Raw genomic sequence first — 15,090 nt, forward strand, 5'->3', positions numbered from 1 at the left:
GAATTTTTTTAGGAAATACGTCTGTCTACTGCTTTACTAGCAATACTAAAATACAAAAGATTTCTTACAAGAACTTGATTTTGATCGGTCAGTTTGTATTGCAAGCATAGTATGTTATTGCAACCCGAGTTGAACAATTACACCTTTGCTTTAAACAATAATCTGTGCTACATTTAGTAAAGAGATCTCGTCAGATTCAAAAGTTTTCCATACAAGCAGTTGTTTACAATCTTTCAGTTTGTGTGCCAGCTATATGCTATAGTGGTCTGATATCGGTGGTTCCGAAAAACGAGCAACTTTTTGGGAAGAAAAGGACGTGTGCATAGTTTCAGATCGATATCTTAAAAACTGAGGCACTAGGCAGAGCGTCCTACCGATCTCCGACGTTTCCTTCTGGATGATACAAACATAGTGGAAAATTTAATATATAAGGCTATAAAAATGTAGCGTTGTAATTGGAAAAAGTAAGGTAAATGATGAATGCAAGAAAGTTAATTTGAAATAATATGCGTCTAAATGTAAGATGTGACAACAGATTTTCGCAGATTGCCCGAAAACACAATCCTGGACAACAAAAGGACCGGTAACATTTACGGAAAATAACGTTTGAGAACCTTTTTTGTATTAGAAGATACAGCACCTTAAAACACTTGACTTGAAAGCTAACTCCGAAATCAAAGAATTTGCGAAACAAATTATTACTCTTCAACAGGTGCGTACGTAAGGGGGGTTTAAGGGGTTAAAAAATACATATTGTTATCATTCTCATCCCTTTTTTTAAATTTTTAAAAATTTTAACAGAAAACTCCCCGTTGAAATTGTTCCTGGATATGCCGCTGCTCTTCTCCTGAAAATCAGTAAAAATTGGGGTGCCAATAAAAAATAACCATCCCGTCGGCGAAAAGAGCCGTTAGAAATACTCGTATAACAAAACTCGGCAAACAACTAACGACGAATGGCTTGATATTGTTTTGGTTATGAAATTTATTATGAATTCTTTGTTTAATTTTTGCATATTCAAGGCATACTTTTGCAATAACCCCAAAATTATCAAGATCCACTTTGCTAGTCCAATAATCGAAAACTATTAAATGGTCACTATTAATATATGATAATAATACTATTAAGTATTTTATTTGTCATGGAGCATTCATTAAAGCGAAACACCGCCAATTTCATGACCAATACCGTCGGTTATAACGACTCTTTAATCTGTCATACAACTTTAATGGCTTCAGAACAACTTTTGAATGCTGTGGTTAGCCGTATACGCCGTGCGCCTTATACAAAACTACAATAACAATATTATGAAGTTGACTTTGTCGATTTCGCAAAATCCTTTAATACAAAATTAATTACCCCAGCAGATTACGCTCATAGTTTTTTTCAGACAAAGCTCTTTCTTGATGGTTTGTTCAGTTTTGTAGAATTGTTTCCTTGGATGCGTCTGGTTTTTTCTTCACCTACCAACAATACTTTTTTATTCCCCATAAAATGTGTTTTTTGTATTTATTGTATTTTTACTTTATTTCCACTTCAGTTTTAATGGTCTATTTCGGCAAATGCATAATCAAAGCGCATACACCACTTCTGCGCTCTGGCGAAATCGCAATCGCTGCTACACTTGGCCACACCGCGCATGTTCACACAGGCGCAGATTCGAAAAAGGCTCTAATTTTATAGCTTTCGCTTTTGTTCGGTGTCTGACAATCCTCTATCCCATCCTGCAACCACCCGAAATTTGAGTTATTTTCTTCGTAAAGGTATGAATCTTCGCCGAGCGCTAGCCACAAAAACTACAGTGAAATATTATGCATAAATGTCAAAACTCCCGCCAAATACTGAATTGTTTTGAGTGCGTTTTTATGATCTCGAAGTGATTTCCGAAGTAGTATTAGATTGAAACATCGGGTGAGCGTGTGTGCCTGCGTGCGGTATGTTATGCTGCTTAAAGAAGTTTGCTTGTATATGTAGATATGTATGTAGTTTATTACAAAATATTCAAAGGAATTAGAAATTATTGTACGCTTATAATTCCAGACTAGCATAATACTATACATACTATACATACATTCCTATTTTGCGATTATACAAATGTGCATTAAGGTTGTCATTCTGTTGCGCCAAATAGTCCGAAAACATGTTCAAATATGTTTTTTTTTTAACATATATTAAAGTTATACAATTTATTATTGGACGTTTCAAAGTTACTTTGATCGTCACATCTTTTGTAGAAAAAGAATTTAGTGCCTTTTAAAACTTATACTCTTCCACCACTAATAAATATTCTACAGGGTGTCCGACGTTTTCTTTCAGGTGCTACAAACTTCGTGGTAAACTTAATATACCCTGTTAAGGGTGTAATAAACTCAAATTGCTTTGAGCTGGTTTGGATTCGGGTAGATTACATACTATTAACCTAATCCAAACCTTGTTTCAATTGGGAAAAACATTTATTTTTGCAAACAAATTAGGTCTCTGGTTATTTGTGATCAATCTTTAATCAACTACAACTACAACTTTGCTTCCGCCGTTTTTCAATAGATGTCTCTAGGGTCAAGCACTGGTCGATTAAATCGTTTTATATCGATCTTGGACATTTGTGTCAACATTAACCCAACAAACTATTTGTAGAGATCTCTTTGCATCCCAAACTTATTCTCAACTGAAAATGTCACTTTCTGAGCTGAATTCTCGACATTTGCGGGAAATTTTGCTTTTCCTTTTTAATTCCAAGAAAAGTGCGGCCAAGGACCCGTCCACGCTTTACTGAGGCTGACACATACATAGATAATACTATTACTCTACTACTACCATCTATGTATATGATTTCTATTAGGTATTAAAAAAATACAGAATTTTTGTAAAGCAACTTGTGTTAGTTTACAAAAGAATGGATCATAAAGCATTTCGTGTGTTAATTAAGCATTGCTTTTTGAGGGAATAAGGGAAAACACTTTTGGACCGTTTTTATACTATAAAGCCTTAAATTTACAAAAACAAAACGCCGGAAGCAAAGTTGTAGACCTAATAGTTAATATAGCAGAAGACTTACCCTAGCCACTAATACGTTTTACATAAAATTAAGAAATCTTTCACCTGACAAGTGATTCAACTATATATTTGAGAAGTTTGGACTATAAAATTCAGTGCATGTACATACATATGTACATACTATATATGTTATATGTTAAGCCAAAAAAATAGCAAATCAAAAAGCTTCGGCTACCTAACACCCATCCTCAATGTGAGGTGGTCAGCTTGTATCACAGCTTTTTAAATAAACGACCTGGAATTACGGTCACATAAAAATTATTTTTATAGCTTCAGCTGGCACATTCGTTGTGGAACCGAAGGCACTTGCTTATTTCCTAAATGCTTCAGCAGAAAGAATTAGTATCTGCCATTTTGAGAATTTATTTTATCAGCAATGGACGATAGTAGATGCATTGCAGCTTTGTATATATGTAAGTATATGAAATTTTATAGTTTTTACCACTGACAGTTTATTTTAAATTGAGTTGAGATTAAGGGATTTCAATAGTCACAAAAATATTGGTCTACTATTTACTTTTAATCATCTTGGTTATTTAAAATTTGAAACTCCTCTTCTAGCGGTTTGTTTTAAGCAATATCAAGTAGTTGTCTGTTTGAGCTCGCAGAAAAGTTTTTGAAACCTGAAGAACACAATGGAGGTCGTTTTACTTTATGATAACCGTTCAAGAACCGTTCTTCATTTCCCCCTCTCATCTCCCGCTTATATGGAAGACAGGTAAATTTTTTTTCCTAGGTTGGTACAACTGTCCTTAATTATGATGTCAAAAATTAGTGACAGTAGTCAACCAGTGTGTTTACAGCAGCTGTTTATGTCAGTCGACCTCAGTAGTGTTTGTCGAATTTTAGACTTTAAATCAAACACTCAAAAAATATGATTGAGCAAGCACCGTATTCACCTGATATGGGTCCCTGTGACTTTTACCTTTCTCCACACTGAAATATCCACTTCGGGGAACACGTTTCGACTCAATTGAAGACATCAAAAAAAATGTTTTGACTATTAAAAGAAGCGTTGGCACATTTGCATCGCTTCATATAGATGTTACGTTGAAGGCGATAAAATAAATTTGGGTAATGACTGAAAATTTTTCGTTTTATTTATAAATTCCCGATACTTTCCTGATAGAGAGTATATGAATACACCCCTCTTAGAATATACATTAGCACGAGCACTCAACAAAAGCTTGACGATCGCCATAGCCAACAACCGCGATAGTATAGTATCGAGAGTTGAAGAGGGAATCGCGACGCATTTGCAGGCAAAAAAAGAGAGAGGCCGAAATGCGAATGTACGAAGAGCTTGACAAGCTGGACGAAAAGTGTAATGCTCGAAAGTTCTACGAAAAGACTCGGTGACTAACAGAAGGTCTCAAAACCGGAGCATACTCTTGTAGAACCCTCAGAGGTGATCTAGTGACCGATACCCAGATCATATTATAATTATGGAGGAAACACTTTTCCAGCTTACTGAATGGCAGTGAAAGTCAAACGCCAGGAGAAAAAAAGCTGGCTTTATGCCGCGATGTCTGAATTTGGTATCCATCCCAAACTAATACGGCTGTGTAAACTGATGTAGAGCAATACCAAAGGCTCCGTCAGGATTGAGAAGGACCTTTTCGAGCCGTTCGATACCAAACGAGGTTGTAGATAAGGCTCCCTTTTCATGCGACTTCTTCAATTTGCTCATGGAGAAAATAATTCGAGCTGCAGAACTAAACAGGGAAAGTACTACACTGTACAACTGCTGGCGTACGCCGATGACATTGATATCATTGCCCTCAACAACCGCGCCGTTAGTTCTGATATTTCCAGGTTGGACAAAGAAGCAAAGCAAATGGGTCTGGTGGTGAACGAAGGTAAGAGGAAATATTTCCTATCACCAAACAAACAGTCGTCGCACTCGCGACTAGACACCCACATCACTGTTGACAGTCATAATTTCGAAGTCGTACATCATTTCGTCTATCTTTGAACCAGCATCAAGATCAACAATAATGTCAGCCTCGAAATCCAACGCAGAATAACTGTTGGCAACAAGTGCTACTTCGGACTATATAGACAATTTAGAAGTAAAGTCATTCATTACTACTTCGGACTATATAGACAATTTAGAAGTAAAGTCATTCATTATTCCTGCCCTCTGTACGGTGCAGAGGCACGGACGATGACAACATCTGAGGAGTCGACGTTACAAGTTGTCGAGACATAGTTCAGTGAATTAAAAGACAGCGGCTAAGCTGGCTAGGTCATGTCCTCCCACTGGATGAAAACATTCCAGCTCCATTCCATTCCGCTCGAAGTCCTATTCGTTGGGTCTGAAATATTCGGTTCTACAATACCATCTGTATAAATCCGGCTGAGCAAATTTCATTGTCCACCTCAATATAATCTGTAATATGTAGTAATATTTGAAGGGATAAATACGCGTGGCGACTTCTGCGCTTCTGTTTACAAAGTGTGATTGCGTGAAAAATGTTTCTCTTGCCAATTCAAGAGTTCGAGTTATGTAAATTCAACGAATATTTTTTTATTTTGAAAATAATATATTTTCGTTTTTTAACTGCAGTGTGTATCGCTAAATGTTTTTGTTAAAAGATGAATGATTCCTATCAGAAATGTTTGCTAAAATCAATTTAGATACCATCTTCCATTCAACACTGGAATAGTCAGCCGTCAGCCGTCAGCCGTATAGAATCCAAGGAGCTCATTCAGTGGACATTAATAATACGTCATTGCCATAAATATACCGTTTTCTCACTCGTCATTCAGGAATAAACTCAGTTTAACATACTGAATAAGTATGACATTAGTTGCTTCCTAATATTTACAAAGGATGAATACGTGTGTGGTAACATCTTATTTTTCGCTTGAGGGTTTACTAACTTTCGAGACCCATTTTTATTATACCAGGTATTCCGGAGTTTTATAATTACTTAGGTGCAACAGTTACCACGCAATTACACAGCGATGTAAGTATCTCATTATAATTCCGCATATTTTAAACACGTCCGCTCTGTAAGGCATAGATGAGTTGCGAGTGGCATTCTCAAGAATAAATTAGTTACGAAAAAAAGTACGTCAATTAAATAACTTTTTTATTATTTATTTAAGGCAAACTCACTTTCTAAATCGGTTAATTTGCTCAAAACATGCCACGTCATGCCTTGTCGGATTGCTGTACTTTGCTATGTGTTATAAATGTGTCTAAATGATCGTAAAAAAAAACAAGTAAGCACACAGTAGCAATATACCAGGTGCAAAAACGAATAACAGTATATTGATAACAATAATGTCAAAATTGTTCATATGCAATAATTTCCAAAGACCGATTTCTTTCTTTCCATATTTTGTGCACTATACTTTTTGGAGGACTATATCATACTATATCAACTTATTTCAGTTGAAATTTCATTCACGTTGCTAACTTAAAAAACTGAAGTTTTGGCAGATAAGTAATTAAAATTTTTAAATGGAAAATTAAACAATTCAGTTCCATTATTGTTCACTGAATGGTAAGTAAATATAATATTAAAATGGGCATTCGTTTGATTTATAGTGCGACGACAGAAATGTTGGAACCAAAATTGTTCTGCTGCGCATGCGAAAAAACCTTGGTTATCACTAAAATCTATTGGAACTTCCTAACACCAAATAAACCAAAGTTTTATTAACAATTCTGAAATAAACATTATTTAAAAGCCATTTAATAATGTTTCTTGCAGATTCTCCATTTACTATATTTTCGTTTAAATGAGAAAACATTTTGTTTTTTCTAAACGAGATGAAGGGAATTTTTTCTACTGTGTGGAAATTATAAGCAATTAACCGTGTCCTCGCTGACGGTAGTAATTTAAAATGCAATGGAAATAATACTATCGTTGGACTGACGAAATAGGAAAGCAGGAATTGAAGCGATTTCTTACGTTCGCAATATTTTCTACAAACCCTTAATATTAGTTTTATAGTTTCTAAATTCAGCCCTGTCTCGTCATCAACAAGTTTTTCAATTTGTTGTAACCTTGTATTTTGTATGAAAAAACATTAACTTCGGTTGCACTGCCAGCAAAATACCTTTCACAAATGAAAAAGAACTTGACTTTGATATGACAGTTTGTATGGCAACTATGTGCGAGTATATGCGGTCGTATCAGAACAAGTTATTCGAAGATTGGACAATAATTCGTGAAGATATTTTGTCAAACGTAAAAGTCTTCTAGTTTTTTTCTTTTTCTAGTTGTTTCTTCAAAAACTTGATTTTGATCGTTCAGTTTGTATGATAGTTATAGAATGTTCTGATCTGAAAAGTTTGTTCGGATAGTGTAGCATTATCTTCGCATATATTCTGTGTGAAATTTAGTGAATATACATATGTATCTCGTCAAATGAAAAAGCTCTCCATATAAGTTTTATTCCAATGGATCAGTTTGTATGGCAGCTGTATGTTATATTGGTCCGATATCTGCGGTTTTGATAAATCAGCAGCTTCTTAAGGCAAGTGTGTGTACATCGCATACAATGGAGTAAAGTAAACCGGAAGTTCGAAAATCCTTATAAACTACTCCTACTTTTTTTCAAGAAAAAACCCAAAACTTCAAATTTAATGCGGAATGTAAATATATTATTATTCGAAATAGTATTATTTGTCATTTACTTTTTAAAGGTTATCTCTTTAAATTTTATCAGCTCACCGAAGTTACCGTTGATTAAGGCAATGTTTGGGAAGTGCCGCCGTCTTGTTAAAACTAAATGTCGCAAAGATGACGGGCTTCAATTTCAGTAATCAAATAATCGGTTATCATGGCGCGATAACGGTCACCGTTGACGGTTACGTTCTCACTGGCATCTTTTGAAGAAACATGAACCGATGATTCTACCTGCTCACAAACGACACCAAACCGTTATTTGTTCTGGATGAAATGGCAGCTCATCAATCTCTTCAGGTTGCTCTTCGTCCCAAATGCGGCAATTTTGCTTGCTTATATACCCATTGAGTCAGAAATGGGCCTCATCGTTGAACAAAACTTGGCTCGCAAACGTCGAATGTTCTTGGAATTTTTTAAAAGCCATTGAGCATAGCGATATCGCTTGGGAAGATCGAGCGGCTTCAGTTTTTGGACAAGCTGTATTTTGTGCGCTTTCAATTTAAGATCGCGGCGTAAAATTCGCCAAGTTGTTCCACACGTCAGCCCGAGTTGCTGCGAACGGCATCAAATCGACTCTTCACGGACTTCGTGTACACTCTCAGCTAAGGCTGTTATATTTTTTTGACTGCATGCTGGACGTAAGTAGTCTATTCCGGTCGAATATTATTTAATAATGAATGCTGAGTATCAAGATGGGTGATGGCAAATACTACTCTCAATAGGTGGATTATGTCGACCGTAAGTTGAGCGAAGCGCGCGAAACATATTCTTTACAGAATGTGAGTTTTCGTAATAAAGTTGAACGATTTGTAAACGTTCATCAATCATAAATCTTTCCGTAATCAAATGCCAAATAATACTGAGCAAAAATAATATGACAGCTCTACACGACTGACGCGTGATCTGTCAAAAATCGGCTATTGAAAAAAGCACCTATACTTGGAACACCCGTTATTAGATATATAGGGCTGAGGGAAGTATTTACCCGACTCTACCCATTTTTAATACGCAGAAATACTACTTAGAGGAGAGGATTTTCTATAAATTATAATTACAATGTATATTATCGGTCAACTAGATACTGGAGCCCACATTTCCGGTATTTGGGAGCTTGAACCATTTTAGTTGGATTTTTACAATTTTTGGTCATAGGACTGCATTTTTTAAAGGAATATTAGTGCAAAGTTGTATCCCGTTATATTAATTGTTTTTTTAGATAAATTTAAAATTGTGTTATATCGGAAGTAGCCGTGTTTGTAGGCCGATTGCTAATTTTTGCACTGTGACGTAAGAATGTGAGAAGAATGTTTGGTCGGTCGGATCTCGAGATATGTAATTACCTAAGCTCGGGCGTCCAATTTTAACCCCGGCTTATATAAATACTTCTTATATCGGTATAAAATTTCATGCCTCTGTCGTATTTAGTTATTGATTTGTTATACTTTTAATAGTTTTTAACCGTACCGTTATATGGGGAGCAAACGGCGTTACTACCGATTTCAACCATTTTTACATTGTCGGTAGGAGTGCTTAAAGGATTTATCCTGAGTGAATTTTGCTATTATAGCTTTCGCAGGCTAAGATAAATGTACATGCATTAAACCTATTAAAGGACGGGGCCATGCCTCTTTTTCAAAATGTTTATCCCACAGGTGCCTCTGCTCACTGCGATCTCATCAGAGTTCTACTTGTATGTTTTATTTTTGGTATTTAGTTATGGCACTTTTCCAAAATATATTTATGTGTACCAAGTTTCATCAAGATATATTTAGTTTTACTTAAGTTAGAGCTTGCACGGACGCACGGACGGGCGGAAGGACAGACAGACAGTCACCATGATTTCAACTCGTCTCGTCATACTGATCATTTATATATACCTATCTCGCTATGTTTTAGGTGATGCGTACAAGTGTTAGGTGAACAAAACTATTATACTCTGTAGAAACATGTTCCAAGAGTATAAAAATTGAGAAATTGTGTATATACAGTCAAACGGACAGACATTTATATACATATGTATACAGTTTATAGGGTCTCCGAGGTCAAGCTTCCTTCTGTGTTTTACAAACTTTGTTGTAAACTTAGTTAACTTGAATTTCATAACTTCAACCAAAATGCATTTGTGTTGAATAATGTAATACCTCAATCATAAAATAAAAATTCCGTAAATTCTGAAACAGCGCCAGTCGTATAAATGGGCGATATGTGTGTAACCAATTGGTATAAAAATATTAAGTTTAAAGTCAACCAGGAAACAAAGATTCAGAAAAATTTTGTTAGATAAATTCCATATACGGATCTTGCGGAATGCAACAGTTAAATTAGCTCTTATACTTTGTGAAATAATACAAATGGTCTATTCCCATTGATAGAAAACTTCAACTTAAATTACGTTGCGCTCGAAAATTCGGGAGATACATATGTATGAATGTAAGTATATACAATTATTTCATGAGTAAAAGTCACAATAGCATCTTATGGGAAGGTATCCATTTCCTCATACTAAAACGCTCCTTGCCGGCAATGTAATTGTGATGGTTATCCATACATACATATGTGTGTACATTCCGAGTACATATAAATTTGGTATATACATATTTACGTGTAAGTGTGTCAATCAAGCATTGGTGTTAGAAACAGCATCTCGCACAACAATGACAAGGCAGACGGAAACTGAAAATTTAGCACAAAACTTAAATTGTAACCATAAAACTATGCACAAAATTGATTTGATTAAAAGCTGCGCTCCTGCAAGGAATACGAAATGAGACGCCGAGCTCGTCAGCAAGAGTAGCCACTTCAAATAGAACGGTTCCGATTACAAAAGTGGCACGCATCGCTATCAAAAAGGGCGTGAAGAACAAAACACACAAAAAGTCCACGTTGGGAAAACAAAAGGCTTTTACTTATGAAGGAAGTACGACTCCTAGTCGGTTCGTACTAAACTCGTAGATGTTTTTTACATATAAACATTTTCCAATAAGAAAATATGTATGTATATGTATAGTTGGATGTATGTACATACATATGTAAACAGTGAGGAGATTTTCTTGTGATACAGATTTCTGATTAGATTACTTCAAGAGTGGACCGGCATACTTCGGAGTAAAAAGTATTAAAAATATACTGTACACATATTATATAATAATTAACATATGTATGTAGCATTAGTAATTTTTTTATTTCAAGTATACACATATACATATGTACATACATACATACATACATATATTTCAATTATACATATTTAACTTTGTCATATATTTCGATTTGCCTTTCTACTAGAATACCACATTTTTATACCCTGAACAATGCATATACATACATATACATACATATGTTAATTAAGTTTGCCACAAAGTTTGTAACACCCAGGGAGAACTGTCAGAGACTGTATAATATATACTTTTGTATACTTATTTAAACGATCGATTGATTTAGTCATGTCCGTATGTCCTTCGCGAATTAGTCGTTCAGTTTCTGAGATATCGATATGAAATTTTGCACATGTCCTCTTCTGCCCAAGAAGCTGATGTTTTGTCGGAGCCGCTGATATGGGATCACTATAGCATATAGTTGCCATACAAACTGAACGATAAGGATCATGTTATCGTCTGGAATCGTTTGCTTTTGTGACGAGTGTTATGGTTAACGTTTTTTCTTGTTTTAATTGTTGCTTTCACCTGATTTCGATAAGATATCTTGCTTTACCTTATTTCCAAAATATTTTCTTTTCAATCTGAGTTAATCTTGTATATTCCACATTGGACCAATATCTGTAAATTTTGGTACCGAATCGATTTTTTCAAGAAAATATTTAGGCTTTATCGTAACGCATCAACCAATTTATACCATTTTGGGCATAAAATAGCATGCTTAAGATATTTTACATTCGACTAGAATAACGGAAATAGTCGATGTAACATAGGTCGCCTAAATGTTGACTAAACCTATTATGCGCTGTACAAAACATTGCGACTGTAAGATTTTCAAATAAGACAGTGTAAAACAGAACGACTATGGTTGTTTCAAAGAAAAAGAATTTAATAGGGTTTCCTTTATTTCCGTATCTGCTCTCTAAATACGAGGTCTGGCTCGCATGAATATAATATAATGTAGGACAATTTAACGACTTCCTCGATGATTTTGATCACAAAATAATCTTCTGACATGTTTTGTTTCCCTAAATTACAGATCACAGGATTAATTTTTCTACGCCTTGGTCCATTTTCACAATTCTTTTGCGAATGCACCCATTGAGGGGCGTATAATATAAATCATACATATGGACATACATATGTATGTATGGTATGTACACACAGGTATGTAAACACAGAAAATGTGAAGGCAGAGTGGCAAACGGATGCAGTCATTGAAGCAATACTTTCTTTGAAGTTTTTTTGAGAGCTGTCGATGTCCTTGTATGGAATTTTATTACGAAAATAATGGTTCACTCGACGCGCTAGAGACCAATATTCGGCAAGAGACACCGTACAGTGCGTACCGAAAACCTTATTGCTGTTGTGGGCAGAGTATCGAAGAAGACCCTAATGAATCAATCCACCACGCAATATTTGGAGCAATGTTCATCCACTTTAGGGAAGATTTTGTAGAAGGATCTTGGTTGGCGGCTTACAAAATCCAACTCGTGCAAGAGACCATCAATCGTATCGCATATGGAGTGAAGATAATCCTCAAGATATTATTGAGAGGCCGTTACATCCTTAAAAAGTTAATATTTGGTGTGATATATGGGCAGACGGAATCATTCATCCTTATTCTCCAAAAATGAAGCCTGCCGTAATGCTACTGCCAATGAAGAACGCTATAGAGACATGATTAAATAATTTTGTGCCTAAATAAAAGGATGTTAACGTGCGCAATCTTTGGGTTCAACGGCGGTACAATCAATTTATTCAAGGGAACTTTTGGTCAGCACACTCAAAAAACACTATTTTTATATACATAAGTTACATATTTCTTAACAATATACATACATACATATATAGATCTTTAAACATATTAGTATATAAAAGAACTTAGGATACTTACACTAAAAGCATAGCAGCCGCTGCCGCTGCAGCCGCAACAGCAGCGGTTGCATGAGTAGCCTGGCTGTAGCGTTGCGACTGTTGTTGCTGTTACGTAGCTGCAGCAGCTGTGACGGATGACGGCAAGTTTGTAGCGGCTGCTGGCGGCGACATGGTTTCACTAAGGATGCTGCCTGGTCGCGAAGGCTTAGATGGACTGGGTGGCGTACGACTTAGAGTGGGTTGCTCGGGCGATGGCGGTCGCATAGACGCCGTTAGGTGCGAGAAGTGCGAAGTCAGTAAGCCATTGCTTCCAATGGCAATCGGATATGGAAAATATGTAGGAGGAGTGTTTACTAGTGCTGCGGATGAGTAGTAATTATAGTATAATTGTCTATCCATCCAATGTAGCGATATGGTTTGATTCACAATTCGCTTTGCTATGAGATATATATATGTATATATAAAATTATGTTAGTGAAAAGTAATTGAAGCAATTTTATAGTTATTGATATTAAAGTAATTTCCATGAAAATTTTTCTTATTTATAACAAATATAAAAAATGTATGTTATTATATTGTTGGGCTAGAAGTGACACAAATAAAAAATATTCCTAAGGTTTTAATAGTTGATGACCCCTGTCATCCCACCAAGCACATAGCAAAACCTTTCTTACGATCAATACTGGCTCGACCACTACTTGCGCTGGCTTACCGCGATAACTCTTGATGTTGTCATAAGCGGTTTAAATGATTCCAAACGCTGTTTAGTGCAACGTTTAGCTTCTGAGCAATCGAAATAGTGCCTACATGAAGGTTGGAGTCAGTGTTTTCCATAACTTATACTATATTTTCGACAAATGGCCTTTGAGAGCGTAGTTTCTTTTGGGGTCATAAAGTGGAGGAACGGAAGCGATCAAACCAAATGTTGGGCAGTAAATTGGCTGTTACAGTATGAGGACCATTAACACTATTCCCGTTTTCAACCGCCTGACTTGCCCCCTAGCCGAGATACGTATTGTATCCTGGTGTAAATATTTTTGGTGTGTAGCTATCGATTTAAAATGAAATTAGGCTGAGAAATTAATTGCTGTAAAATCTTCGTACATATATATTCGTACGAAAGAAAAATGTGTTATAATAACAAGGTTCTTATAGCTCCCCGATTATTCTAATTTTGATATAATGATATGATATAATACAAGTATTAGCCGCATACTAAGGATATTAATACACATGCTAAAATATACTGATAGAATTCAGAATACCATTAAATTTGACCAAGTAATTTAGGGTACAAATAAATTTTATCCGATTGCGACAAGAGCAACGCCCATTGTCCAACTTTGACTCCGGCTTCTATAAATCATATCGGAGGCAAGAGTAAAAATCTCTGGCATATATAAGTAGTTATTGATTTATCGCACTTTAACTGTACCATTATATGGGGAGTGAGTCCCTCGTATGTCAAGTCGTCTCATAATCCTAATAATTTTTATTTATTATATTTTTAATGCAAATATTGGTCAATGTGTGTCCTTATAATATAAAAATACATATGTATATATAAATTATTGAATTAAATCTTTATTGTAATTTGAAAAAAAAATTTAACAATTATACTTAAGTAACTTAACCAAAGCCATTGAAGGTGAAATCCACCTGTGAACACACATGTGTATGGTTCATAAATATTTGACGATTTCTCCAAGCTCGATGATTGCAATTAAAAAGTGCCTCGTGAATTTGTACACCATCTCAGTAAAAGCATTTCATCCTTCGTCGTATTGTCGTCCTATTCATTTTCTATAAAATATTTTTTTATTTTATTTTTGGCCATTTTCTGCATTGTCGTTTTTATTTTGATTTTAGTGTACCTTATCGCTCGCACTCTTTCAATTCAATTTTTATGATCGCTGGAAAACTTGCAATTTTGCTTAATTTTAATGCGTTGCAAACAAAACGCATAAAAACTTGGCATACCCAAGCGTGCGAGTATATGCTGGAGAGCTGATGCAGTTAAATGTTAAGCCATTGCAGCATAACCGACGACGAAGTCGAACGTCTCTGCCACAGATGGAGACTAAGACGGAGCTGAAACTGAAGCCAAACCTCTTGACTCTTGGCAAATAAAAAGTCGTAAAATTTGAAATTGCGATGTTTTGAAGTTTTCCTCCTTCCTCATCTGTGGTAGTAACGGGAAAATGAAGGAACGAAGTAGTGTGTCAGGCGGAAAGAATGCGCTTTACAATCAGGATGGTGGGTCGGGAATGGTAGGAAAACCATCTACTTGAATGCAGCCCAAAAGCATACAAAAATGCATCGGCGGTAGCGCAACCAACACCACTTGGTTCTTGGCG

General features: G+C 35.7%; 1 protein-coding gene across 8 annotated transcripts in view; it reads right to left on the minus strand.

The window, feature by feature from the left end:
* LOC105226634 (protein doublesex) overlaps window positions 1-15,090 on the minus strand; it is a 138,375-nt gene that overhangs the window by 4,229 nt on the left and 119,056 nt on the right. For 7 of the 8 annotated variants that reach the window (XM_049448813.1, XM_049448812.1, XM_049448808.1 and 4 more), the window contains one exon: window positions 12,753-13,170. The exons of the other annotated variant lie outside the window; for it this stretch is intronic. In XM_049448813.1, coding sequence (XP_049304770.1) covers window positions 12,842-13,170 — 329 coding nt within the window. In that variant the 3' untranslated portion in view covers window positions 12,753-12,841. The remainder of the gene's footprint in view (window positions 1-12,752; window positions 13,171-15,090) is intronic. 8 annotated transcript variants of the gene reach the window in all.

The sequence above is a fragment of the Bactrocera dorsalis genome, chromosome 2 (assembly GCF_023373825.1).
Source record: "Bactrocera dorsalis isolate Fly_Bdor chromosome 2, ASM2337382v1, whole genome shotgun sequence".
NCBI lineage: Eukaryota > Metazoa > Arthropoda > Insecta > Diptera > Tephritidae > Bactrocera > Bactrocera dorsalis.